This window comes from Sturnus vulgaris, unplaced genomic scaffold (genome assembly GCF_052056855.1).
Source record: "Sturnus vulgaris isolate bStuVul1 unplaced genomic scaffold, bStuVul1.hap1 Scaffold_194, whole genome shotgun sequence".
NCBI classification, from domain to species: Eukaryota; Metazoa; Chordata; class Aves; order Passeriformes; family Sturnidae; genus Sturnus; species Sturnus vulgaris.
The window spans coordinates 5,670,897-5,698,710 of record NW_028276164.1 but is presented as its reverse complement, the minus strand read 5'-3'; the positions used below and the strand labels follow the sequence as shown (position 1 = coordinate 5,698,710).

The following is a 27,814-nucleotide window of genomic DNA, read 5'->3' as shown; positions in this document are numbered from 1 at the left end:
GCCAAAACTCTACCTTTACACTGATTCATGGATGGTAGCCAATGCTCTGTGGGGATGGCTGGAAAGGTGGAAAAAGGCTAACTGGCAACGTAGGGGAAAACCAATCTGGGCTGCCAATGAATGGAAAGACATTGCCACCCGGGTAGAGAAGTTGCCTGTGAAAGTCCGTCACGTAGATGCCCATGTCCCCAAGAGTCGGGCTAATGAGGAACACCGACACAATGAGCAGGTAGATCAGGCTGCACAGATAGAGGTGTCGCAGATAGATTTAGACTGGCAGCACAAGGGAGAGTTGTTCCTGGCTCGATGGGCCCATGATGCCTCAGGTCATCAGGGCAGAGATGCCACATATAAGTGGGCACGAGACCGAGGGGTGGATCTAACCATGGACAGTATTTCTCAAGTTATCCATGACTGTGAGACATGCGCTGCCATCAAGCAAGCCAAGCGGGTGAAGCCCCTCTGGTATGGGGGGCGATGGTCCAAATATAAGTATGGAGAGGCCTGGCAGATTGACTACATCACACTGCCTCAAACCCGCCAGGGCAAGCGCTATGTACTGACCATGGTGGAAGCCACCACTGGATGGTTGGAGACCTACCCTGTGCCTCATGCCACTGCTCGGAACACCATCCTGGGCCTGGAAAAACAAGTTCTTTGGAGGCATGGTACCCCTGAGAGAATTGAGTCAGACAATGGGACTCATTTCAAGAACAGCCTTATAAACACCTGGGCTAGAGAACACGGCATTGAGTGGGTGTACCATATCCCCTACCATGCACCAGCTGCAGGGAAAGTTGAACGGTGCAATGGCCTGCTTAAAACCACCTTGAAGGCACTGGGTGGGGGAACTTTCAAGAACTGGGAGATTAATCTACCAAAGGCCACCTGGTTAGTGAACACCCGAGGTTCCACTAACCGAGCAGGCCCTGCCCAATCTGAGCCCTTGGGAATATCGAATGGAGATAAGGTTCCAGTGGTACACATGAGAGGTATGCTAGGAAAAACTGTTTGGGTGAATCCTGCCTCCAGCAAAGACAATCCCATCCATGGAGTTGTATTCGCTCAAGGACCAGGTTGCACCTGGTGGGTGATGCAAAAGAATGGAGAGACCAGATGCATACCCCAAGGAGACCTTGTTTTAGGGTGAAATACCTATAGTACTGTGCCTATGTCTCTAACTGCATGTATGTATATATAAAGTAACAGTTTAATTTGATATAGCATATTAGTATGGGAGAAATTCAGGGGTGGATAATGTTGGGGGTTGAATGTTTCGCTTTTCTTTCTGTGGAATTTCTCCCATTGTTATGCTAAGTAATTGTGGCTACACCTTAAAACGACAGATAATGTTCTCTCGTAGGGGGGTGGCTGGAGGGGGAGGGGGGGGGAACCGGAAAAGGAAAGGTGGGACGGGGGGGGTCTGGAGCTGGGCTCTCTCTCGCTTGGCTCCTGGAGTGGGAAGACAACCTGGGCTCTGCTCTGGCATCTTCCCCTGCCATCCCAGCACTGAGATCCACGCTCCCTGCCTTTGGACATCGCTCTGCTGCTCTCCTAGCTCACCCTGCTACCTCCGGACACTCTGCTGAGCACCACGACCGACACCGTGAGGGGGGAGTCACTTTCCCCATCCCCTCTCACCCCTGGGCCGCGGCCGCCATCACCCAGCCCTCTTCAACTGCGCGGGACCTGCCCTGCCCCCACAGCACCGGTAACAGCACAGGGAGACGGCCTGCGGCCAGAAGGGACTGGAGCGGAGCTAGACTGTTTCTGTTGCCAATTTTTATAGCTGTTGTTGTTTTTTCTGCTTTGTTAGATACCAGTAAAGAACTGTTATTCTTATCCCCATATCTCCTGCCTGAAGGTGTCTGAATTGGACCTAGAATAATTAAAAGGGAGGGGGGTTGCACTCTGCATCGCAGAAAAGGGGCTCTTGCCTTTCCTTAGACCATACCTGTCTTTCAAACCAAGACAAAAACAAAAGAAAATTTTATATCTAGGACAAAGTTGATTATTGTTAGGATAAGGAGTTCACCCATTGAATCCTAAATTGCTTCTTACTCAATAGAATTTTGGACTTTTCACACAATTTTCTAAAAAGCTGGTACAGTCATAACAGGCAGCAGTAACATGTGAATGTGCCACAAAAACTGATTCCATCTTATCCTTGACCCACAGGGATCAGGAATAGTTTGTTTCTTTACTGCTGGCTCTTGCATTGCTTGTCTTCTTGTAATTTGTTCCTGTATGGTCTGTTCTTTTTTGCTCCATGCTGTCTTATGGTTTTAGCCAGTTGCCAGGGGTATTATAGTAAGCACAATGAAAATAATTCTCAGGAATTTTAACTTTCTCAAGGCCCCTTGGGTTGCAGCCAAGGGCCGAGATGTCCATCTTCTCGGTAGCAAAGTTTTTATCCTGGAATTTGTTTCTTTTTGATACCCTTGGCCTCATAAGGTTCGTATGAACTATTTTAACTTTTTTTTTTTTTGTTCCAAAGATGGCACAAAGTATTCGTAGTTCTGCAGCACTGCCTTATCTTTCTCCTTAGATTGATCAGCTATTTTTCCTAATCCACTAAAGCTCCGGAGATATGCCAACTACAAGATTTGTTTTCACATAACTTGTCCCAATAGCATTCCAAAAAAATTACTAAAAATTTTTTTTTTTTTTTTAAGTTAGCTGTTTACATACACAACTTAAACAAACCAATTATTATTTTTTTTTCACTCTAGTTACTTTTTACTACAAATTAAAACAATAGGTACAAATAACACAAATTTATGGACAACACTTTAAGCCATGGTTAGTACTTTCCCAGTGTGTTAATTATGTTTTTGACCCTCTTAATAACAGGTGTTACCAGTCTTTTTTTCTGGAGTTGTAGTTCTTCAAATAAATCAGTTAATGTTGACTGTTGGAGGCTCTTGGAGAAATTTTTCAATCCTCCTGGGCTGTTTTCATTGATCAACGAGGTGTCTGATTCTTTCTCATCAGCGCTGTTCTGCCTTCAGGTTCAATGAGGTTGCAGCTGGCAGCTAATTCAGGATGTCCAGACTTTGATAATGCACCTTTTAAAACAACTTTAAACTGGTATTTCAAACAGCAGTAAAATATTTTTTTTTTTCACTGCACATACAAAAATCACATTCTCCCTTGGTCCCAAAGTACAGTGGTTCTATGCTAACTCTATATGGACTGTAGCTTTTGGCACCCAGTACTCTCCTTAGTTTCATTTGATTTATTACAATTTTTTTTGAGTAATTTGGTTGGTTTTTTTTTAATAAAATTTTACAAAAATGGTCACAAAGTGCTCTTGTGCCCAAGTGAATCCCCCCATGTGAGCTGTCTGGGATCTGTTGGGCCAAAAGTCCTGGCACCGCTCTTTTACTATTGGGCAGAAAAATTCATCCTTTTTTCAGGGTTACCCCCAGCTTTTTCACAGCCTCCACTCCTGCCAAGGAAAAGCATGGTGCCCCACCCTGTGCTTTTGCTTCCTGAAAAGCCACACTCACACTGCCGTTTTCTCCTAGGGCTCCCCCCCTGCTTTATTATCAGCCAAATTGTTTCTTTTTATTTTATGATGCTTGTATCTTTAAATAGTCTGTTCAGTTGGTGTTGAATATTGAATTCTGCAGCTTTAAGACTGATTCCAGGAGTGAAAGAGGAGAGAAAAAGTGCAGAATTAGTTATCAGAAACTACACTGACTCCCCCGCATTCCTGCTCACAGACCTAGTTGTCTGCAGTGGACAGCGGGAGAGAACTCTCTTTTGCTTTTTGGTTAGGTTTTTTTTTTTCTTCTTCTTAACCAATTAAAGTAAAAAAATTCCCTGGAGTGTTTTTTTTCTTCTTTTTTTTTCTTGAATTATTTAATTTTGCTCTGGACTGAAAACCCAAGAAAGCACTGGAAGCTCACACCGTAGCCCACCTAGCCTGGCCTGGGCCAAGGCATTTCCCAGCACTGAAGGAACTGATACCAGACTAAGTAAGTTAAGCTGCAACTTACAAAAAAACCTTCTTTTGAATCTGTCATCTTTTTGAAACAATAAGAAGTTTTGTTGTTTAATATTGTTCATTTTTATACTGGAAAGTGTTTTGCCTGTTAAATAAATATTTTTCCCACTTCTCTCTGAGGAAATTTTTTTTTTCTCTAACTAATTAAAAAAAGATTGCTTAAATTTGTTTCTCAGAAAAATTCTATTCAAAAGTTTCTTTCTAAATTTACCTTAAACTAAAACAAAGTCCTTGTGTCTACTAAAAATATGATTTCTTCATTTTGAGAATCTACTTTCAGCTTTATCAAGGGGTCTTCTGGTATTTTGGTTCATATTAAATAAATGAGCTCCTGACCCCCCCTTAGTTTTCTTGAATTAATATTTTTTTCCTGATAAATTCTTTGTGTTTGTGGCTGCTTGTATTTCTTGGATTGCTGTCATTAGAATCCTGGCTTTAATTTTCTTTTCCTCATCTCTCCGAACATACGCTTCATGTGCTTCCTTTAACAACTCCTGAAGCTCCTATCCTGCTAATCTTCCAATTTTTCTAACTTTTTCCTGATGTCCCCCCCTAAGACTTAGCTACAAATTGTGTTTTCAAAAGGACCTGCCCTGCTGGTGTATCGGGGTCTATGCTTGAGTATAACTGCAAATCCTTTTTTTTTTTTAGTCTCTTTAACCATTCTGCCAGGCATTCATCTTTCTCTTGGTGCTCACTCAGAGATTTCCCTATATTTTGTCCTCTGGGCATTGCTTCCTGAATACCTTGGATAATCATTTACCTGAAATCTCTCATATTTTGCCTATGTTCTACCTCCTGATTATTACAATTTGGATCTGCCATAGGCCATTTCTGATCTCTTTGGTTTGGCTTCTAATGATCTCTATTCTAAGCCTGTATTCCTGACTATCTAATCATTTCTCTCTTCCACTGTAAACAAGATTTCTAAAATAGACTGCAATTCCACTCAGGTGTAAATATTCAGTCCTAATAACTGATCTAGTTTCTTTGCTACCTCAATATGATCTTCTGGCATCCTGCTCATTTCTTTCTTAAATTTCCTAAAGTTCCTAGTATTCAGGGGAACACTCACGTAACCAATAGGTCCCTGTCCTGGGGCCAGATTTGCCATTGGAACCTCTCTAAGAGGGTATAATCTATCTTCCCTTCCTGCTTCCTCGCCCTCTTTGTCACTTCCTTCCTCTTGTTCCCTTCTGCCTCTAGTTCTGTGTGCTACTGGCTCGTCCTGAATAGGGGGTGTATCGGGGACCAGGGGCTGGACAGGCTGGACAGGCTGTCTGTATGGGGGTGGGAGGTGATCTAACGAGTCCCATGGCTTTAGCCAGTCCCTTCTTGTTGCCCGTCCTTTAGTTTGCAAAGGGTATAACGAATAACCTTCTTTTTCTTGCCTTTGAACTATAAATTTACCCCCCACACACTTTTTGGAAGCCACAAAGCAGCATATTCACTTTCTTCCTAATTAAAACGTTGTTTTGAACTCATATATAGATTTAAAACCTGACAAATCTAATACTCAAATGATTTAAACTCTGGCCAGTACAAATTATTTGCACAAATCTTTTCTTTTGTCCACTCAAACATACAGTACTGTATCATTTTCTGCTTACTTTTTCCTCTCCGGGATTCACATGGATCCCAGTATTGTAACATGATTCCCAGGGGGCTGTCCTGAGGAATCTCGCTCCCCTTCTGGGAAACCCCCTCTCGGTTCCCAGACACACCAGGTTCTCGTGAACTATTCTCATAATTCACAACCCCTGGGTCAGAGATTTTACTTTTTTTCTGGCCCATCTCTGGCGGCAACAGCTTCCTGGCTCTCCCTCACTTGTTCTGCGGTTCAACTCCTTCCTTTAATATGCACTATCTCACTTTTTTTGCCAAACACTTGTTTCCCACCTAATTCCTTCTTTTTTCTATCCTTTCCTCCTTAGCTTCTCTTTCTGGCTACTCTTCACAGTCCTTCTTGGTCACTTACTAAAACTTCCACCTTTTATCCTCCCAACAAATAGTTGAACCTAACTCATTCATTCCCTTCTCTCCTGGGAATTCTCAGACTGGGACTTTCCCTTCCGGTCCCTCCCGGGGTATTCACTCGCTCTCCCCAGTCGCTTCCCTCCGCTCCCGGCCGTTCTCCTCGCGGAGAGACGGAACCGCGGTACGAGGAGGTCCCGATCACTTCAGCTAGGCAGCCGTCTCAGACATTCCTCACTCACACACAAGCACACAGCCGCCCCCTTTACCCAACCCTGTGATACTCACACAGCCCCGTTTTCGCACAGGGTTCTTGTGCACAAGACGTTTTACGGGCACCTTTCCCTTTCTGCCGGCGTTCCCACGGGAGCCTTCTTCTTCTGGCGCGCCTCTTTGTAGCGAGCTTCTTTTGCTTATGCTTTATTTTAATTTGGAACTCCTTCTCCAGGAGAGCCTGGTCTAGCCTTGGGACCACCGTAACAACTGGTGGGGAGCTCCTTCCCAAAACTAGCCACTCTTCACTTGGACTGGAGTTCCCGGGTTTCGGCACCAAATTGTTAGGAATGGTTTTCTATTTTTCCAATTAAACAAACAACAAAGATTAAAAGTAACAACAAATTTTTAATAGTAACAATTATAAATGAATACAATCAGAAATATTAAAGATGATTACAAAAATTATTGAAACTAAATACCATCCAAGTAAAGTATTACAATTGTATAATTTGGGATGGATAAAATTTGAGAGTAAGTGTTTTAGTATAATTGAGGTTCGTATAAAGCATAAGCAAAACCGACCGGGGGTACGGGGAGGGGCCTGCCCTTCCTCTCGTACCAAAGCATTTGGGCTAACAATCCCACTTATATACTATAGGCTACAAAAGTTTCTAGGAAGCTCCTCCTAGTTTCTATTCCTAAAATCTACGTAACTATACTGCACAGCGCATGCTCTACTAATGGGTTAGGGGGTCTCTTATCCTTTTAAGGGTCTTATTTCCGGTGAAGGCTCATCATCTTCATCAGTGACCGAGGTGTGACCTGCAGGTAGCGCAGGCGCCCTGTGTGACTGAGCAGATGTTTTCCATAACAAGACTTTAATTAAGTCCCATGCTTGGAATCATTCCATTTTTGCCCATTTCAAGGTTGAAGCTGTATTTCTAGATGCTGCTTATCAGACCTCCGTCCTTCTACTATTCTTATCTGACTTTCTTCTAACCTCCTTCTTCGACTCCCAACATCTGGGAGATGTCTTTTATCCTGTCTCACCCATCTCCCCCCCTTTCACTCGGTAACAATAGTCTTTTATTGATCTAAATACAATTTTGTTAATATAGTTACAATTTAATTAGCACGAATCACATTTATCACAGACCCCTGTCCCCCCTTCTGTGCAGTTTAGAGGGTCCTGTGTCACTTGCTCACAAGGGTCCCCTGTTTGGTAATTTCAGTGACAGTTATTGACAGCCAGCAGCAGAGTCCTCCTTACATCTGTTCTCTCAATGTTATCTGCATGGTTCTTTCAATGATGTCTGAACATGCAGACGGTTTCAGCTAATTCCACTACTGTGAGTTTATTATAAGTACTTGGAATCAACATAGCCATTTCACAAATATATTTGAGTTATTCTAAATATCGTCAGTTAGTTATAAAAATAAAAGTATTATTTATTATTTCACAACTACATTTATTTCTGCAAATATTAGTATTATAATGCACAATACAAAGCCTCTACTTAAATATTTTGTGAAAGTTTTAACTATAATATACATTTATCATGTATTAGTGTGTATCGACCCCCTAAACTCCGAGTTTTTGGGGGACTCTCAGCACCAAGAAAATGGAGATGTACAATATCCACAGTATGCCACTGGGATCCATCTCCAAGACATCTGTGGATGCTCTCCATCAGAGAGCAGAATTCCATTGGGATCCACAGAGTGGTGAGGTTTTCTATTTAATCAGTCTCTTTCACTCTCTTTCTCTCCCCCACCACTATTCCATTTATATTTTTCTCTTTTTTTCATTCTCTCTGCCACTTGTTTACAATAAAACCCATACTATTGACTTTGGCACATGGCCTCATTTGCACCCTAATTGAGGCAGAGCCATTTCTGATCATTTTCATCAGTGGATCAGAACAAGGGGCTCGAAGCCCTCCAGTCTGGCTGCTGCTCCATGCCACTTCCAGGGGCTTGGGCTGCTGAAGGGGTGCTGGGCTGGGCCCTTTGTGACACAGGGCCGTTCTATCGGGTTCCTGGGTGCTGTTGGCCATTCTGTTGTCCTGGTGACATGGCACAGCCCCGCCCTGCAGGGGTATATACGGGGCACAGGGCCCTGCGCTGCCCAGTGCCAGGAGTGCCACTGGCTCAGGAGGAAGCAGCTCCCGGGATCTCTGTGCTCCAGTTGCACATGGAGAAGGAAAAGGTGAATCCCAACTCCAAAGCAGCCAGCCCCATGCCCAGCAGGATGGAAGAGCAGACCCTCAGCAGGCAGTGGCTGGGGACAGGCGACAGCTCAGGCCTGCAACCATGCAGCAACCTTAGCAACAGCTGCCATGAGGGATCCCAAGGGGAAGCCTGCATTGAGCAGGAGCTGTCCCCACAAGAAACCACCAGCAACCATGAGGAATCACAAGGGGAAGCCTTCATTGAGAAGGAGCTGTCCCCTGAAGAAACCAGCAATGACCAGGAAGCATCCCAAGGGGAAGCCTGCACTGGGCAGGAGCTGTCTCCCACTGAAACCAGCCTGTACCAAGAAGAGTGCCCATGAGGAAGCGTGCACTGGGCAGGAGCTCTCACCACCAGATGAGGATGAAGGAGATGGAGTCAGCCTCCTCGAGCTGTGTGAAGACCAGGCAGAGAGAGAGCGCAGATGGGCAGGTGTCTTGGGGTGACTGTATGATGCCTGCATCCCCAAATCGTCTGTTCTGTTGGTGTTGAATATTAAATTCTGAAACTTTAAGCCTCGTTCCAGGAGTGAAGGGGGGAAAGAAGAAATGCAGAGTTTGTTATCAGAGACTGCACAAGCTCCCCCACATTCCTGCTCACAGACTGTGTTGTCTGCAGTGGACAGTGAGAGAGAGCTCTCTGTTTTTGCCTTTGGTTAGTTTTTCTGGCTAGCTGAGGCATAGAAGCTCCCTAGACTGTTTTTTTTATGGTTTTTTGGTTTTTTTTCCTTTTTCCTGGAATTGATTGAACCTGCTCTGGACTGAAAATCCAGGGGAGCACCGGGAGCTCACACCTGTGTCCCACCAGGCCTGGCCTGGGCCGTGGCATTTCCCAGCACAGGAGGGACTGAGAACAGACTGAGTGAGCCGGGCAGCCCAGGGAAAGAAATCTTCTAAATCTGTCATCTCTTGGGAACAGCGAGGGGTTTTGCTGTTTGGTATTGTTCAGTTTTGTGCTGAGAGGTGTATTGCCTGTTGAATAAACAGTTTTTTCTTTTTCCACTTCTCTCCGAGGGAATATTTTTTCCCAAGCCAGCTGGGGGAGGGACGGCTTGAATCTCTTTGCTAGAGGGACCCCATTCAGAGGTTTCCTCCCAAGTTTGCCCTAAACCAGGACAAATACATTTTTGGCACCCAACACATGGCGAGAAAGTGGAAAAGAAAACCTGTTCTGATTGCATTTTGGTTGGAGGGGTGGAGGCCTTTATGTGTCTCAGGTCCCCAGGCTTTTTTGAGGTTTTAATACTTTTCTGGTTGCTAGGCTTATTTTCTTATCTGGAGATGGCTCCAGTAGTGTCATTAACATGCAACTTTTTCAGTAGAGGAGCACGAATTAGAATAGCTGTTGTGCTGGGCTTGGTGATAATGATTTATAGAAAGTTTATAAAGCTACTGGAGTTTGTTCCAAGTATTTCTGGTTTATGGTTTCTTCATCCTACCCTGCATCCCAGTTCCAACAGCATGTTTTGGGGGGTTCATTAGTAATTGCATCCAGTTTGTTAGAGGAGGAGCAGGGGATGAGGCTTTTTGGCCTTTCCTCCTTCTCCTTTGAATCTGTTAAGTCATTTTTTGAGAATGTTCACTTTCCCCTGAATGTCAAGGATACCACTGTCCTGGTATTTCATCTGGTAAGCTTCCTCTACACAGTCTGCAGCCTCTCTAGAATGAGGGCTGAGATGTCCAGAGGAGCTGATGGGATCCCTGACCCAGGAGTAGGCCCAGGTGTGGAAAATTCCAAGTGGGATGTGGAATGGGAGAGAATGGGCAGAACCCTGAAGAAATTTTCTGATCTCCCAGCCTGGGAATTTTCACGTGAACAAATTCAGAATCCAAATGAGGTGGAGAAAGATCAGGAAGCAATGTGCCATGATGATTCTAACGAGAAAAGATCATTGCAGTAAGCTGGGCCCTAGCATATGCTTATTGCACACTGCTAGATACTGTAGGGCAGCAGAGAGAGGCAGGGGGGCAGGGAGATAAATCAGCCAATACCCCAGTCACTCAGGCTGTAGCTAAACCAGACAGTGAGCCTAAGCCACTGGCAGTTGCTGTGGGGAGGAAGCACAGCAGCAAAACTGATCAGCCAGTGGACGATGATGATCCAGGGGAAGGATCCTCAAAGTGAGCTCCTGGTACAAAATCAGAAGTCAGAACAACTGACACAGGATCAGAAGCCAATATTGAGTCCTTATCCCTGAAAGACCTTCGTGGCCTGAGAAAGGATCACACCTGATGACCTGATGAATCTATAATTAGCTGGCTGGTCCGTCTTTGGGATGCTGCAGGCGAGGCCACAATTCTGGATGGCACTGAAGCCAGGCATTTGGGATCCCTGTCACATGATCCCGTTATTGACCAAGGAATGGTGAGGGGGGCTAATCCTCAGAGTCTCTGGGCACGGGTCCTGGGAAGTGTGGCATAAAGATATCTGTGTGCAGATGATCTCTGTATGCAGCAAACCCAGTGGGAGACCATAGAACAAGGGGTTCAACGCTTGAGAGAAATGGCAGTGGCAGAGATTGTTTTTTCAGATGACCTAACAACTAGGAATCCAGACTTGGTACCAGGTACATCTGTGATGTGGCGAAAATTTGTACGACTTGGGCCACAAGAATACGCTTCTGCTTTAGCAACAATGAAGCTGGAGGAAAGGGAGGAGACCGTGCTCGATATGGAGAAGAAGCTCCGAGCATATGCAGATGCCATGCATGGCCCAACACATGCCAGAATCTCAGCTGTGGAAACACTTCTATAGAAATGAGAGGAGAAGATAGAGGAGAACCACAGGAAACTCAGGGAGGAGATGAAAGAGGGATTTCTCCAAATCTTGGCTGTACAGATCAAAAGTTCTGGCCCCAAACGTAAACATTCCCCAGATGGGGAGAGAAGACCCTTCTCACGAGCTGAGCTGTGGTCTTTGCTGCGTGATTCTGGAGAAAACATGAAGAAGAGGGATGGAAAATCTACTGTTGCTCTGGTTAAACTGGTGCTTGAATTGCAGGACAGTGAGATGCAGAGAGGGATTTCCACAAAAAAAGGTGGAACTTCACCAAACTTCACCAAAAAGGAAGCAGCTCCAGTTGCCCGTAGTCAAACTACCAGGTATGATGATGATGCTGATGACACGTCCAATCCCCTTGAAGGAACCTCCAAGACATAACTCAGGAAAGAAGAATAACCAGGCTTAGAGGGGCCTTGCCTCTAGCCAGGTAGAGGCTGGGGAAATCCAGGTTTTTTGAACTGTGTGGATTCATTGGCCTGGCACCTCAGAACCACGAAAATATGAGGCCTTGGTCAACCCTGGTTCACAGTGCACATTAATTCCATCAAGGCAAGTGGGGGCAGAATCTGTTTCTATCGCAAATGAGACCATGTGCCAAAGTCAATAGTCTGGGTTTAAAGAAGAGTAAATGAGAGGCAGAGACAATGACAAAGAGAGAAAAATAGAAATGGAATAGAGGTGGGGGATGAGAAAGAGAGTGACAGAGACAGATTAAGTAGAAAACCTCACCACTCTGTGGATCCCAATGGCGTCCTGTGGATGCTCTACATCTCTGTCTTCTTGGTGCTCAGGGTCCCCCACAAACACTGAGTTCAGGGGGTCCATACACACTTGGGGCAGGTGGGAAGGCCCAGGTTCCTCCCCTGGCAGGGACAAGTCTGACACAGGCTCTGGCAGCAGCCTCTGGCTCTGCTGCATCCCTTTGCATCAGGAGCAGTGCTCTGCTGCAAGGCCTCAGCAGTGAGTCTGGGCAGCGCTTTGGGGCTCTTGGATGGATTCTGGCACCTCCTCAGCTGCCCCTCACGGCAATGTGCCGTGGATGTGGCCTTCCCGGGCTGGGGATTTTCCAGCGGAGCCAGTTTGTGTGAGGGAGGATGGGTGTTCAGTGCCTGTGGGCAGAGGTTCCCCCACAGCCCCAGAACTCTCCTCCTCCCTGGCTGGCTGTGGGCAGTGTGTGCAAACGTGGCCTCAGCAGATGAGCCTGTGGGCTACGGCCTCCCCCAGCCCCAGCCTGGCCCAAGCTGATTTTCAGGACAGCTGCTGGCTTTGCCTTGCTTTGGATACATTCTCCTGCCCCAGTCTCGTGTCCTTGTCCCTAGACCAGAGGCAATTGATCAATGGTGTCACCTTGATGGTACCTCAGGTGCTGTTAGGCCGCTCAAGTCCCAGGCCAAAGCTGCAGTCAGGTGAAGGAGGGCTGGGCTGGGGTGGTCTCAGCCTCTTTATTCAGTAGAGGATTTCTGAGATCCTTCACCACCCAAACTATGGTTTGACTCTAGAAGATGTGTGGATGTGTATTTTAACTTGATAACATTAATACAAATCATTATTATCATCATAACTTTATTATAACTATTTACTACAACTTCTATTATTTAATACTACATCTATTACTTCCTCCTCCTCCTCCTCTTCCTCTTCTCTTTCTTCTTCTTCCCATTCCTCCTCTTTTTCTTCTTTTTCTACTGTCTATACTTATAATGATTATTACATTTATTGCTACCACTATTTCTTCTTCAACTTAGGATTTTTATCATTCTTCTTCCTATTATAATTTTTACTATAACTATTTCTTCTTATGGGCTTCTTCTACTTGTTCTCCTATTTCTACATCTATTTCTTATTCTTATATTCTTATAGTCTTGTTCTTGCTCTTATAGTCTTATTTTTATTACTTTTTGGGTATTTTTCCTTATTCTTAATTCCTATTATTTTTCCTATTCTTATTCTAATTCTTCTTATTATTCTTTTTCTTTCATTTTATTTTTTTCTTGTTGTCACTCCTTTTCCAGCCCTCCTGCTGGGGCAGTGGAGCCAGGCAGGGGCAGCGGCAGAGGCGGCGCAGCGCCCGCAGTGCCCGCCGCAGCCGGGATCGATGGTTATTGATGGCTGCAGGCGCTTCCACACGGGCAGGGCAGGCACAGCACGGGCCTGGGGAGCTCGGCTCAGCTGCTCCCGGCTCAACCCAGGCCTGGCGAGGGGCAGCCAAGGGGAACACGCCTGCTGACAGACCTGCCCATCTGCGCTCTCTCTCTTCTTTGTCCTCACAGAACTCGAGGACTGTGAGGTTTTGAACCTCCAGGTGCTCTCAGGCACCCAACTGTCGGGTTATTTTCTTTCATGTGCCAAGCAGCTAATCGTTACTATCAAGTTGTTTATTGCAGAAGCACATCAGTCTCAAAGGCAAAAACAAAGCAAAGCAATGGCAAAAAGCACATGGCATTAAAAGCAATGGCAAAAGCAATGGCATAAAGCAAGTGGCAATGGCAAAATGCAAGTGGCAAAATGCAATGGCATAAAGCCATGGCATAGAGCACCAGCTCTCCCTAAAGCATGTTCTTTTATAGAGACTTTCCAGCTTGCTAAGACACAAACTCGGACCACTGCTTCTTAACCTATTAGAATTCTAGTTTCTTAGCACGCCAGGCTACATATAAACTATGTACATGGCCTATCTTCTTGTAACTGGAAAATGTAAGCAATATTCTTAACTCTAACTCTATTATGTCTGAAGCGAGGTTCTTGGAGCCTCGAGGGAAACACTAGCATGTCTTTCAACCTTCACTAGAGCATGTACTACTTCTCTGGCGTCTAAGACCTTTTACTCACTAAAAGCACTTAAAACTTTTTCCATTTACTTACTTATTGATCCCTCGTGCTACAACCTAAACCTTCACCTCTGCTTTATGTGTGAGAGGTTTAACATATTTCAATCCATCTCAAGACTTTAATTCAATCCCTGCACTCTGATCTCTCTCTGAATGCATCCCCACACTGGGATCTCAGGGGTGCCCATGGCCTGGGTGACGCTGGCCCGATGCCAGGCACCCACCAAAGCCACTCTGACCCTGCCTCTCCAGCTGCAAGGGAAGAGAAAGTTTAACCAGCAGCTCCAGGAGCAGATTAAGACAGGACGAGCAAACACAGGAAACAGCAAAACGGGTGACACAGACCCAGCCTGGGCACAGCGAGGGAATTTATTACCAATCAAATCATAGCAACAGAAGGAAAAGTGAGAGAAATCTCTCCAACCCCTTCCCCCTCACCCAACGGGGATCACCAGGACCACGGATCACCAGGGCTCTGCCCAACGGGGGTCACTGGGGATCATCCAACACCGATCCTCCCATGGGGGATGGAGCTGGAGCAAAGCACGAAGCTCTTCCCACACTCGGGGCACTCACAGGCTTCCCTTAGTGGTGACTCCGTTGGTGTTGGGTCAAGTGAGAGCTCTGTGAGAAGCTCTTCCCACACTCAGGACACTCGTAGGGCCTCTCCCCAGTGTGGATGCGCCGGTGCCTGATGAGAGTGGAGTTGCGGTTGAATCCCTTCCTGCAGTCGGGGCAGCGGAAGGGCCTCTCCTCTGTGTGAATCCGCTCATGTTTGAGGCAATCAGAGCTGGTTTGAAACCTCTTCCCACACTTGGGACACTCGTAGGGCCTCTCCCCAGTGTGGATGCGCTGGTGTTGTCTCAGAGCAGAGCTCCACCCAAAGCTCTTCCCACATTCCAAGCAGGTGTAGGGCCGTTCTCCTGTGTGGATCACCTGGTGCCACATCAGGTGAGAAATCCTTGTGAAGCCCTTCCCACATTTTCCACACTCATAGGGCTTCCCCCCAGTGTGGACCACCTGGTGCCGGATCAGATGGGAGCTCCACCTGAAACCCTTCCCACATTCCAAGCACTTGTGGGGCTTCTCCCCTCCAGGAGGCTTCTCCACCAGCTCTGAGCTCTGCCTGGATCTCCGGCCGCCTTCCCGGCTCAGGGAGGGTCTTTCCTCCTCGCAGCTCCCTGGGCTGGGTTTGCAGCCCCTCCTCCTGAGAGATCTCCGGGGCTTTTCTGCCTCCTCCATCCCCGCACACCTGAGGAATGAAAATTACGGGTTTAGGGGGAAATAACAAGAAGAGAGCTCCATAAACTGGGTGTTCCTCCTTGCCCAAGTTCATCTCTGGAAGTCATTTGTCATCTTGTGTCTGTAATAACCTCCCAAACACCAAGATTCCCACTCAAAATCCTCCAGACTTTAAGACACAGATCAAAACCACCCCAAATATATAGATTCAGCAAAAATCCCCCCCAAAATTGTGCTGGGTTGAAAGCAAAACCAGTGAAAGACTCCAAGTCAGAAATACAATTTGATAGGAAAAAAGAGAAGAGAAATAAAATACATGCAATAGTAGAAAAGAAAACAACTGACAGAATCAGAATACAACCTGACTCCCCGCTAGTTAGGGTGGTGGTAGCAGTCCCGATGAAGTGGTCTTGTTGTAGTAGTGATGCTGTAGAAAGGTCTGGTAGCTCTTGTCCTCTGGAATCCAGTGGGTAAGGGCTGCCTTGGTGTTCCAAGTCTCAGATTTTCTCTAGGTAGGAAAGGCTTGGCTCCTCCCCCTGGCTGGAGCATCTCCCAATGGGATGATGGAATTTTATCAGTCATGCAGTGGCACTCAATGGCCCATTAACAGAAGATATCTTCCTGGAGGAAGGATGGGATGTGGAAAAGATAAAGAACACTGCCCTACCTGGTTTTAACAGATGGCCCATTAGCAGAGGATATCTCTCAGAGATAAGGATCACTGCTCTACCTGTTTTTTTCCACCACTCTTTGTTCTTTTGTTTCTTCCTGGGACCTCTGACTGGTTACTTCATGTTTGCTGCTGATTTCTTCTCCCTTTTGAAGATGAAAATGGTAAAAGTGTCTTTGACCTGCCTTGCTGGATATTGTGAGGAGGAACAGTCATCTGCTGCAAGTGGAAGTGTCACAGGTGGAGCAGAGTTCTGTAAGTGCTGTATCAAACCAGACCTCGTCAGACGTGCCAGAACAACTGGTCCATGCTGCCCTTCACTGCTCTGCCTGTTCCCCACTGTTTCATGCCAGAGTAATTTAACTGCTGTTAACTGGGTGTGTGTTTCACTCGAGCCAGTCCAGCAGAACCAGCAGAAAGCAGCCCCAGAATGAATGGGGCTCTGCAGAGGAGCCCCAGACTATTCATCAGCCTGCCCGCAGAACTGGCTCCAACTCTGAACCCTTGTGACCACGCTCTGAAGAAGACAGACTTCTGATATTTCTGAGGCACTTATGACTGAGGCACTGCACGTGCTTGTGCAGGTAAGAATCCCCAAGTTCTTTCTGTCAGGAAAATTAATCCACCAACACCACAGGTTTATGTCCAAAATGGAGACAGAGGAGTCCTTTTTGCTTTATTCGAATAAAGGGAGAGACCATGGGACATTCCCCTGGGATCTCTCAAATTTTTGGAGGACGCAGCCTCCTTTTTATCCTGTTTTCCCAGCCACATTTCCCTCTCTCTTTCCCCATTGGCTGAGGTACTTGAGAGGCACAGACTTCCCGGAACGCCTGATACCTCAAATTCCCCTCTAATGTATAACCCTTCCTTTTAATTTTTAATTCTTACAGAATTCATAGTTTTCCCCCGTTGCTTCTTTCATCTTTCAATATCCAATTTCATTTATCAGCAGCCCTACAGTTTGTTTGTAAAGGCAAATATCTTTTTCCATTCATCAATCAATGGAATCCATCCCATTGTTTCTTTTATCTCTCAGTGCTAGCCTTATCTACAAGCAGATCCACAGCTCATTTGTAAAGACTAATTCAACATTCCTCTCAACGTGGTTCTCTAAGAAGGCCATAACTAAATGCTTGCATGGGGATTTTGGCTTCTGGAGCAGTGGGGTAGTGCTGTGGTTGGTTCCTACCCCTCCATCCCATGATGATGTAAGGGGTGAGGGATGCCATGTGTGCTGTGCACTGGCACTGATCCTCAAGAAATCCTTCTAATCCTCTCCTTCGAGCTAGTCAAGCTCCTGGAAAAGATGGGTCCAAAAAAAAAGTGTTCAGTTTTGTGCCCTCCTGCCCTTGTGGGGTGAGGGGCAGGAGGCAGAGGTCCAGCTTGGTTTCTCTTTGACCTTTCCTTTGAGACAACACTGTCTGCTCCCACCACAAAGGCACAGAGGGTGCTCTTTGCCCCCACCAGTGGGAAGTGGCTCTGCTGACCCCACTAAGAGTGCTGGAAGATTAGTCTGTGAACGAAACAGTTGAATATTGCCTAGAGGGGGGTAGCAGGCAGTAGATGTTGCCACCATTCTCTTTCCAGGACCACACTGGGAGTACTAGAACAGAGATCTGTGAGGCTGAGAGGTTGAATATTGCCTGGGAGGGTGGCAAGCACTGGATGTGACTCGACTCATGTGGGCACTGGCCTGGCCTTTCCTGTTTGTGCAGAACAAGCTCACTGTTCACCACGGGTGTTCTCTTTCCAGCACAGATTCTCTGTGTGTTGTTTGCAATGGGAGGGAGATTTCTAGGTTGTCTTTTGTTTCTTCATTAAAGGCGAATGATGGTGGGCAGAGCTCTGCAGAGAGTGAGATGAAGAAAGGAACAGGGTTGGTTGCCCCTAAGACCATGAGAGGAGAGGAACAGTCCCCTTGTCCCCCGCTGAGCCTCGCCAGAGGGAAATAACCAAGAAATTGTCCCCAAACACAGGGTTTTGTGCAGCCTTGTGTTACCTGCAGGAATGCATGCAGGACCTGTCTTCGAGTATGTGTGTGCGGGAGGGTTGGGGAAGTAAGCAGAAGTTCTAGGGACATATTTTAACTAATTGTAAGCATCAACGGTGCCACAATGTGCCACCCATATTCCACTCTCCTGTCCCCATCCCCACCGTGTCATGATCCCACAGAGAGACCCACAGGGGGGTCGGGGCCAGGAGGGCTCTAGAAAAGTGCAGTGCACACCTGTGCCAGTGTGCAGAGCTCTGTGTGCACACACAGACACCGAAGTGCACACGTGTGTCAGTGTGCACAGCTGCACACACGGATATTTTCTAGCGTGTCCAGATGTAAGAGTGCCCGTCCCGCTTTGCACAGTGTCCATGTGTGCGGGTGTGCACAGCACTGTTCACATCTGTGCACTGCTGTGTACACGTGTGTGGAGTCTGTGCACAGCTCTGTGCTTGTAGGTGTGCACAGCTCCGCAAGGGTGAGCACGGCTCTGTGTGGGACATCCGTGTGTCAATGACACTGCACGTATTCGTGTGCACGAGCTCTCTAAGGACAACAGGTCTTGTGCTTGTGGGCAGGTGAGCATTAGTGGAGACTGTGCCTAGGTGGGTGTGTGTGTAGCACGGATGTGCTGGGGGGTGTCTGTGTGTGTGTGTGTGTGTGTCTGTGTGTGTCTGTGTGTGTGTGTCTGTGTGTCTGTGTGTCTGTGTGTCTGTGTGTGCCCGTCTGTAAGAGCCAAAACGAGCTATGTGGGGCTCCAGACGGCTCTTTAAAATGCTGTTTTTTGTATCCAGATGATACCGCAATTCACAGGTCGTGGAGCCTTTTCAGCCACAGCTGTAGGTTCGTCTGAAGCTTCTCTAGTTCTGGTTACAGTGCATTCTATACTTTCCATTACAGAGCATCCTTTACTGTTACCTATAGCCTATCCTTACTACTAACATTACCATATTCATGATACTATTGTCCAATCACCAAAGGTTAGTATGACACACTTTAAGCTCGAAGTACTTTTTCAGTTTTCTTGCATTGGAAAATTCTGAGATCTTTTCTCTACTTGCCACACCAGCTTTCTTGTTTGTCTGTGAAAATCTTTTTGCTTGTTAAGAACATCTTTTGTTTGAGATGGATTTATCCTTTGCTCTAAGTCATACAAGCCCCGTCCCCCTCGCTCGCTCTTTGTCTCCTGGTGGCGGTGGCCCCGGGGCCGGGCTCTCCCCGGCTCTGCCCAATCAGCGCGCGAATTCGAGGAGTGACAGCGGAATCAGCCAATCGCCGCGAGGGGCGGGCTCTGCACGCGGCACGGACTCTGCTCCCTTTGCCCGAGCTCCGCCATTTCTCGGAAACCTCGCCTGAGGAGCGGGCAGGAGGCCAAGGAACCGCTGCTGCCCTGAACCGCCGGGAGCTCGGGGTGAGCGGGAGCTGAGGGCACTGGGAGCTGGGGGTGAGTCCGGGATGGAGCCCAGACCCACCTGCAGCCTCGGCAGGAGCCGGTGCCGGAGCAGCGCTGGCTCGTCCCGGTTGCTGTGGGTAGCACAGAGGTAGCTGCCCTTGTCTCTGGGGCTCTACGGGATAATTCACGTGGCGAGAGGTTTGTGTGCACAAAAGAGACAGAGGAGTCCTGTAAAAGTCACTTTATTCATGAACAAAGAGAGAGGCCATGCGGCATTTGCCATGCGGTCTCTAAAACGCAGCCGCCTTTTTATCCTCATTTTCCCGGCCGGATCTCCCTCTCCCTTTCCCCACTGCCTGAGGTACTTGGAAGGTTCAGACTTCGCGATCCGCCTACTTCATGCCCTCGTTAATATGCACCCCTCCTTTTGTATAACATCCGATATTCCCGGCTCTGTTAAGTGTTTCTCCTTCTCGAAGTTCAGGAATTGAGAAGGATCTTGGCTGAGCAGTTGTCCGTGCCAATTAGTTTTCTGAAACTGATGGTTTGTCTTGTTACTTCCTTTTGTACAAATTCCTGGCCCTGTCTCCGGGCACATTCATCTTACTCTGTTCAAACCCTCTTCTCATTTTCTCAATAATTATCTTTACTAACTTTATTACTATTGACTTAGTATCTTTTCCTGGATCCTCTTTGATTTTGGGATTATTCTCAGTGACCTCATTCCCTGTCCTTTTGTAGCCGTTTCTGGATCAGGAGGCCTGGCTGCCACCTGCATCCCCTTGCTCACCTGCTGAATGAGCTGCACTCAGTGCATGGTAAAAAGATGAGAGTTGCTGCAGCACGTCAGAGGAGGAACAGCATTCGTTTAACCCATGGTGTGCCAGGGAACCACAGAAACGTGTCCCATTCTCATCCTTTCTACATTTGGATTGGAATATGAGCTGTTTTCTTCTTTCCTTTGTTATCTGTTTCACCACTTTTTGGTTATCATCTGTTTGCAAATAGCAGTTTCAATCATTTAATTTTCCACAAACTCCTCTCCTTCTTTTAATAGATAATCTGATTCTATCCCATGGTGACATGTCTCATTCTTCATTTCCTTGGATTGGTGGGCAGTAAAGTCAGGAGCTGGAGCTGTCTGTTTAGTTATTATTTCGAGGACAGTTTTTAACCTAATTATGCCACTCAAATTATGGATGGATTTTTTTTGTCTCCTGATACGAAATCATTAGGGCTTCCAGGGGCTGGTCCGTGGTGTTGTAGGATTTGTTCTGGTGGCCGTTCATCTTTTTCCCATTTTTGGGTGCTCCCTCCAGCCAGGGCTGCATCAATTGACCACTTTTCTCTAAATAATCATCAAATACTTGGATTCCCAACTGATTTCTCTGAACAGTGACAGCACATGTTGGACTGGGGAGAGGGATTATTCCCCCCTCCCACATTTTTCATGAAGTTTTCACAACGTTTTCCTTTGCTGTTTCTCTTTGCAGCTTAACCAATTTCTGTTGCAGTCAGATATCCTCACTATGGGCTCTGCCTTTAGTTGTGCAAATTCCATCTGTGCAAGCAGGCAGAGCTTGGGGTGAAGGACAGAGGAAAGCAGCGAAATTCCTCCCCCAGGGAACAAGACCCTGGTACATGGTGCACACTTTGCCCTAGCTGTGTTAATTTGCATTTCTAAAGCTCCTCTCCTGGCTGTGCCTGGATCCAATGCTTCTATTCCAGAGCAGTCATTGGGTGATCCACAAGTGCACCCCCCACAATTTGCATTATTTTTTGCCATTTTTTTTTCTTTTTAACAATATTTTCTTAAATGTTTATGCATTAAAGCATCACCTTTAAAGCTTTTCTGGTGTTGCAAAATCCACCCTAAACGTGAACATGGTAAAACCCATATGGAAATGTTGCCATCATTAAGAGCCACTCAAAAATATACACAAAAAATTTCCAATGCAATCAAGATTTTTCTACTTCTTCTCCAAGGAGCAAAAATTGCTTGACACATCCTTGGCCCAAACCTAACTGATAACACAAAAGTAGAATTATTCTCCACTAGATGAAGAATTACTGGGGTAAAAAATTTCACACACCATTTGCAAGGGAGATAATGGAATATCTGCCCTGGATCTGGCACTTTTTCTGGCCAAAGCCAATGGCAAAAGCCGTAGCCATGGCATCTTGGCTTCTATCACCAGCTTCCAAAGGTGTTTATTTATTTCCCGTTTGTTCTTTCAACCTGACCTGAGCTGTGGGGGTGCAAGGGCTTGTGGAGGTCCCATTGTATTCCTAAAGCAGCCATGGATGCACGTGGGAGGAGCAGGTGGGATTGTGCAGGAGAAGGAGGAATAATAGGAGGAAGAGTAGGGAGCTGCAGCAGGGCGAGTGTGGAGAGAGGAGTGGCTGAGGCCCCAGCTCACACAGGGACCCTCCTGCACAGCAGGGCCCAGAGCTGGCAAGGCTCCCCAGCACGGCTGGAGGTGCTGGCACACCTTGGCCCAGCTGGACAGCTGCCCCTCAAGGCCCTGGCGAGCAGGGGATGTGTTTTAGGTCACAGGACGTGACCAAAAGTACAAATTCTATCACCATCTGTGGGGCAGTGGTCCTTATCTCTGTGGGAGATATCCTCTGCTAATGGGCCATCTGTTAAAACCAGGTGGGGCAGTGTTCTTTATCTTTTCCACAACCCATCCTTCCTCCAGGAAGATATCTTCTGTTAATGGGCCATTGAGTGCCACTGCATGACTGATAAAATTCCATCATCCCATTGGGAGATGCTCCAGCCAGGGGGAGGAGCCAAGCCTTTCCTACCTAGAGAAAATCTGAGACTTGGAACACCAAGGCAGCCCTTACCCACTGGTTTCCAGAGGACAAGAGCTACCAGACCTTTCTACAGCATCACTACTACAACAAGACCACTTCATCTGAACTGCCACCACCACCCTAACTAGCGGGGTGTCAGGTTGTATTCTGATTCTGTCAGTTGTTTTCTTTTGTACTATTGCATGTATTTTTTTTCTCTTACCATTTTTCATATCAAATTGTATTTCTGACTTGGAGTCTCTCACTGGTTTTGCTTTCAAACCAGCACAATTTTGGAGTGGATTTTGGCTGAAGCCTTTTATTTGGGGAGATTTGATCTGTGTCTTAAAGTCTGGAGGATTTTGGGTGGGAGTCTTGGTGTTTGGGAGGTTATTAGAGACACAAGATGCTCAATGACTTCCAGAGATGAACTTGGGCAAGGAGGAACACCCAGTTTATGGAGCTCTCTTCTTGTTATTTCCCCCTAAACCAGGATTTTTCATTCCCCAGGTGTGCAGGGATGGAGGAGGTAGAAAAGCCCCGGAGATCTCTCTCGAGGAGGGGCTGCAAACCCATCCCAGGGAGCTGCGAGGAGGAAAGACCCTCCCTGAGCCGGGGAGGCGGCCGGAGATCCAGGCAGAGCTCAGAGCTGGTGGAGGAGCCTCCTGGAGGGGAGAAGCCCCACAAGTGCTTGGAATGTGGGAAGAGTTTCAGCTACAGGTCCCAGCTGATCCGGCACCAGAGGATCCACACTGGGGAGAAGCCCTATGAGTGTGGGAAATGTGGGAAGAGTTTCAGGACCATTTTTCATCTGATGCAGCACCAGGTGATCCACACAGGGGAACGGCCCTACACCTGCTTGGAATGTGGGAAGAGCTTTGGGCATAGTTCTCACCTGAGAAGGCACCACCGCATCCACACTGGGGAGAGGCCCTACGAGTGTCCCAAGTGTGGGAAGAGGTTTCAGACCAGCTCCCATGTCCTCCTACATGAGCGGATTCACACAGAGGAGAGGCCCTTCCGCTGCCCCGACTGCGGGAAGGGATTCAACCGCAACGACATCCTCACTGTCCACCGGCGCATCCACACTGGGGAGAGGCCCTACGAGTGTCCTGAGTGTGGGAAGAGCTTCTCCAAGAGCTCTCACTTGACCCGACACCAACGGAGGCTCCACTAATGGAAGCCCTGTGAGTGCCCCGAGTGTGGGAAGAGCTTCGTGCTCTGCTCCAGCTCCATCCCCCATGGGAGGATCGGTGTTGCATGATCCCCAGTGACCCCCGTTGGGCAGAGCCCTGGTGATCCGTGGTCCTGGTGATCCCTGTTGGGAAGTCATCTGGCTGGGGGGACTCTGCCTCATCCTGTCTCCCTGTGGGCACCTGGATGAATGTAGGATCAGGAACGTCCATCAGGGCTCAAACTGACATTGGGAATTCCTTGAGGAGAGCAGATTTGTTGACTTTGATCCCCAGAAAATCTTCTTTGTTCAATCCTATCTTCTGGTGGCATCCAGGAATGCTGAACAATCTTGGAGATCTTTTCCAACCTCACTGATTCCAGGATTTTCATTTCCTATTGCCCAAGGTTGTCTTCCGCAGCCAAATGGTGATGAACTGAGGCAAAAAAATCAAGATTTTGGAGACAGTGGGGTGGAAAGTCCTCCAAAAAATATTTTTCCCTCCCACTCAAGCACATAGGTCCTCAGGTCACACAGACAAGGCAATCCTTTTCTTTTAGCCTCGATTTGCTTTTCATTTCTCTTCATCCTTTTAAAACAAGTAACACAGTTGAAAATAAAGACACTGAACTGAGACATGGGTGTGGATACGGAGGGACAAAGACATGGTGGGGCACAGACATGGAGAGTTGAATCATGGTTTTAAAGAGTTAAGATTTTTGCTAAGGGTAGAAGGAGCTTCCATGACCAAGATGTGAGTTAAGTAGGTAATTACTTGATGCTTAGGCAAGAGCTAATTGGTATAATTATCTGCTATTATGAACTTAGGTATAGAAGAACATAAAATAATAAACCGTTATTTATGAAGCACGAGGCCTTGGATCGTGCCAGAGGATCACAGAGACCTGATGAAGACTCTCCTGACTTCATCCATCGAGACCACTGACCCATTTCGAGACCGACCCAATTCAAGAGAAGAACTGCGCACACATGAAGGACGAATGGGCTCATTTTAATATGGGATGGGGATGGGAGGTGCTGGGGTTATGCACATGTATTGTATGTAAGACCTTGGGCAATAAATAGAGGGCAAAGAACCTTGTTCGGGGCGGTCACGCCTTTGGGAGGTGACTCCCGTGCCGGTGAATAAACACACCACTTTGTCACTTTAATTAGTTACAGCGCCTTTGTCCGTGATTATTCCGGTTTTTAACGATTCAGGGGGACAAACTGCGGTCACATGGGGACACTGCAGGGACATCGTAGTGACCCAAAACAGGACAGGCGACCTCAGGGTGGCCCTGATGTCCCCAAGGCAAGGCACCAAGGTCCCCAGTGTCCCTTGGGGTGACAGTGCCGCCCCCATGTCCCCACCCTGTCCCTGCATCCCGGGCTGCCTCCAGCTTTTGCATCACTTCCTTGTGTCCCTCCACCGATGTCCCCAAGGCCACCATGATGTCCCCGAGGGCCTGGGCAGCTCTGGGGAACCCCTGTCGCCATGTCCCCCATGTGTCACCACCATGTCCTGGTTAACAGCGTCCACTAAGGTCCCCAGGTGCCATGTCACCGTGTCCAGCTGCCCCTGGACATTGTGGTGACCTTGCTGGTGGCCGCGGGGGCCTCAGCGCTGGCCCTGGCAGTTGCCACGCCCTGGGCATGGCCCCGCAGATGCTGGGGCATGGCCCGGTGCTCACGGGCAATGGTGGCCAGGTGTCACCGCGATGTCACCGAGGCCTGCAGGGTCACCTGGCAGGACACGGCCACCGTGCCCAGGGCCAGCAGCAGGTGACTGTCCTCGGTCACCCCCAGCACAGCGCGCGCCGAGTCCAGGGACACTGCGGGGACATGGGGACACTGCACAGGTGGCACCGGAGACACGGCAGCAGGGCAACCAGCACAGTGGCACCTGAGCAGTGGCACCAAGAACACCCTAGAGCCACCAGCCCAGGGCTGCCCCAGTGTCACCATCCCAGTGCCACCCGTTCAGTCTCAGTGTCACCAGCCCAGTGTCCCCAGTTCAATCCCAGTGTCCCCAGTTCAACCCCAGCGCCACCAGAGCTGCCCCAGTGTCCCCAGTCCTGTCCCAGTGTCACCAGCTCAGTGTTCCCAGTTCCTTCCCAGCCCAGTGTCACTGCCCCATTGCCACCATACCAATTTCACCATCCCAGTGCTCCCAGTTCCCTCCCAGTGTCTCCAGTCCATCCCAGTGTCCAGTGTCTCCAGTCCATCCCAGTGTCCCCCATCCTGTCCCAGTGTCCCTGTCCCAGTGCTCCTAGTTGTGTCCCAGTGTCACCAGTTCCATCCCAATGCCACCAGTTGTGTCCCAGTGTCACCATCCCAGTGCTCCCAGTTCAATCTGTGTCTCCAGTTCCCTCCCAGTGCCACCACCCTATTGTCCCCATACCAAAGTCACCATCTCAATGTCACCAAACCAGTTCCCTCCCAGTGCTCCCAGTGCCATCCCAGTGTCCCCCATCCTGTCCCAGTGCTCTTGTCCCAGTGCTCCCAGTTGTGTCCCAGTGCCACCAGTTCCCTCTCAGTGTCACCATCCCAGTGCTCCCAGTCCCATCCCAGTGCTACCCCCCCATTGTCACCATACCAGTGTCACCAACCCAGTGCCACCAGTTCTGTCACCACCCAAGTGCCACCAGCCTGGTGTCACTAACCCAGTTCCAGCCCAGTGTCCCCAGTCCTATCCCAGTGCCACCAGTCCTGTCCCAGTACCACATCCCCAGTGTCCCCATACCAATGTCATCACCAGCCCAGTGTCCCCAGTGCCATCCCAGTGTCCCCCATCCTGTCCCAATGTTCTTGTCCCAGTTGTCCCAGTTGTGTCCCTGTGCCAGCCCAATGCCACCCCGTCATTGACCCGTACCAGTGTCACCAGCCCAGTGCCACCAGTCCTGTCCCAGTGTCACTAGACCAGTGCTCCCAGTGCCAGCCCAGTGCTCCCAGTGCCAGCTCAGTGTCACCATCCCAGTGTTCCCAGTTCCATCCCAGTGCCACCAGTTCTGTCCCAGTGTCACCACCTCAGTGTCACCAGTCCCTTCCTAATGTCCCCATCCCAACGTCCCCTTTCAGTGTTCCCAGTTCCATCCCAGTGTCCCCAGTGCCATCTCAGCGTCACCAGTGCCACCCATGGCACCACCCCCGTGTCCCCAGTTCAGTCTCAGTGTCCTCAGTCCTGTCCCAGTGTAACCAGGCCACTGCTCCCAGTTCCATTCCAGTGTCCCTGTCCCATCCCAGTATCCTCCATCCTGTCCCAGTGTCCCTGTCCCAGTGTTCCCAGTTGTGTCCCAGTGTCACCAGTTCCATCCCAGTCCCATCCCAGTGTCACCAACTCATTGTCCCCAAAACAATGTCACCATCTCAATGTCACCAAACCAGTTCCCTCCCAGTGCTCCCAGTGCCAGCCCAGTGTCCCCATCCTGGGACAGGGGAAGGTCTCTACTGGTCCATACTGGTCTGTACAGGTCTGTACTGGCCCATACTGCTCTATACTGGTCCATACTGCTCTATACTGGTTTATACAGGGTTTTACTCACACACAGCACCATCAGCCCCACGGCCAGCCCATGCCCAGCCTGGAGCTCAGCTCACCCAAACTGGTCTGTACTGGTCTGTACTGCTCTATACTGGTTTATACTGGTCCATACTGGTTTATAGTGGTTTTTACTGACACACAGTGTCATCAGCCCTATGGCCAGCCTGTGCCCAGCCCAGAGCCCAGTTCACCCAAACTGGTTTATACTGGTCCATACTGGTTTATACTGGTTTATACTGGTCCATACTGGTTTTTACTCACACACAGCAGTGCACAGCACCATCAGCCCCACGGCCAGCCTGTGCCCAGCCCATAGCCAGCTCTGGCACTGCTGTGCCCCTTCCTCCTCCCGCTCCAGCATCATCATCACTGCTGCCTCAGCCAGGACCCCTTGGTGCCGCAGCTCCTGCTCGTCCTCGTCCCCCAGGGTCCCCTGGGCCACTGCCGGGGCCACCTCGGCCTTTCTGGAGTCCTTTAGCTCTTCCAGGGCCACTTGGGCCTGATACAGCGTGACCTTGGCTTCAGCCAGTGCTGCAGGGACGGTGCTTGGTGTCCTCAAGGCCTTGGCCAGGGCCACCAGGGCCACCAGTGCCACCAGGGCCAGCAGGGCCACCAGGACTCGGTGCCACATGGTATCTGCCTGGCCCAGCTCGGGGGCAGGGCAGGGGGGGACAGCTGGGGACAGGAAAGGGTGGTTAGGGGGTGGGGGAGGGGTTGGGGAGTTCTGGGGAGGGTTTGGGTGGGGTTTGGGTGGCTCCAAGTGAAAATTCTCAAGGATTTGGGGTTTCCCAGGTGAGGGTCCAGGAGGAGTTTTGGAGTTCCCAGTGTGACAACTGATAAAAGATTCGTGTTAATCACAAAAGCATTGGGGTTTGTATAAACCAGAATACTAAACTCTGAAGTGAAGCATGGACACTAGATAAAGGAAATTATATGATAAAATCACTGTT

General features: G+C 48.4%; 2 protein-coding genes across 3 annotated transcripts in view; both read left to right on the top strand.

Moving 5' to 3' along the window:
- Positions 1–27,814, top strand: part of LOC148218210 (uncharacterized) — a 224,844-nt gene that overhangs the window by 41,390 nt on the left and 155,640 nt on the right. Inside the window, exon 4 of the mRNA XM_088157923.1 lies at positions 21,552–21,568. Within this exon, the coding sequence (XP_088014049.1) occupies positions 21,552–21,568 (17 nt within the window). The remainder of the gene's footprint in view (positions 1–21,551; positions 21,569–27,814) is intronic.
- On the top strand, positions 19,283–24,492 carry LOC148218211 (uncharacterized). 2 transcript variants are annotated; one of them, XM_088157956.1, is made up of 2 exons: positions 19,283–19,362; positions 22,047–24,492. In XM_088157956.1, the coding sequence occupies exon 2, from the start codon at positions 22,604–22,606 to the stop codon at positions 23,321–23,323; it is 720 nt and encodes a 239-aa protein (XP_088014082.1). In that variant the 5' UTR covers positions 19,283–19,362; positions 22,047–22,603; the 3' UTR covers positions 23,324–24,492. The 2 variants fall into 2 exon arrangements, with proteins under 2 accessions (XP_088014082.1, XP_088014083.1); XM_088157957.1 differs by having other exon boundaries at positions 19,286–19,362; positions 22,657–24,492.

What these genes read in the sequence shown, in the direction of transcription:
- LOC148218211 (XM_088157956.1), top strand. Translation starts at nt 22,604, where the DNA reads ATGGAGCTCTCTTCTTGTTATTTCCCCCTAAACCAGGATTTTTCATTC.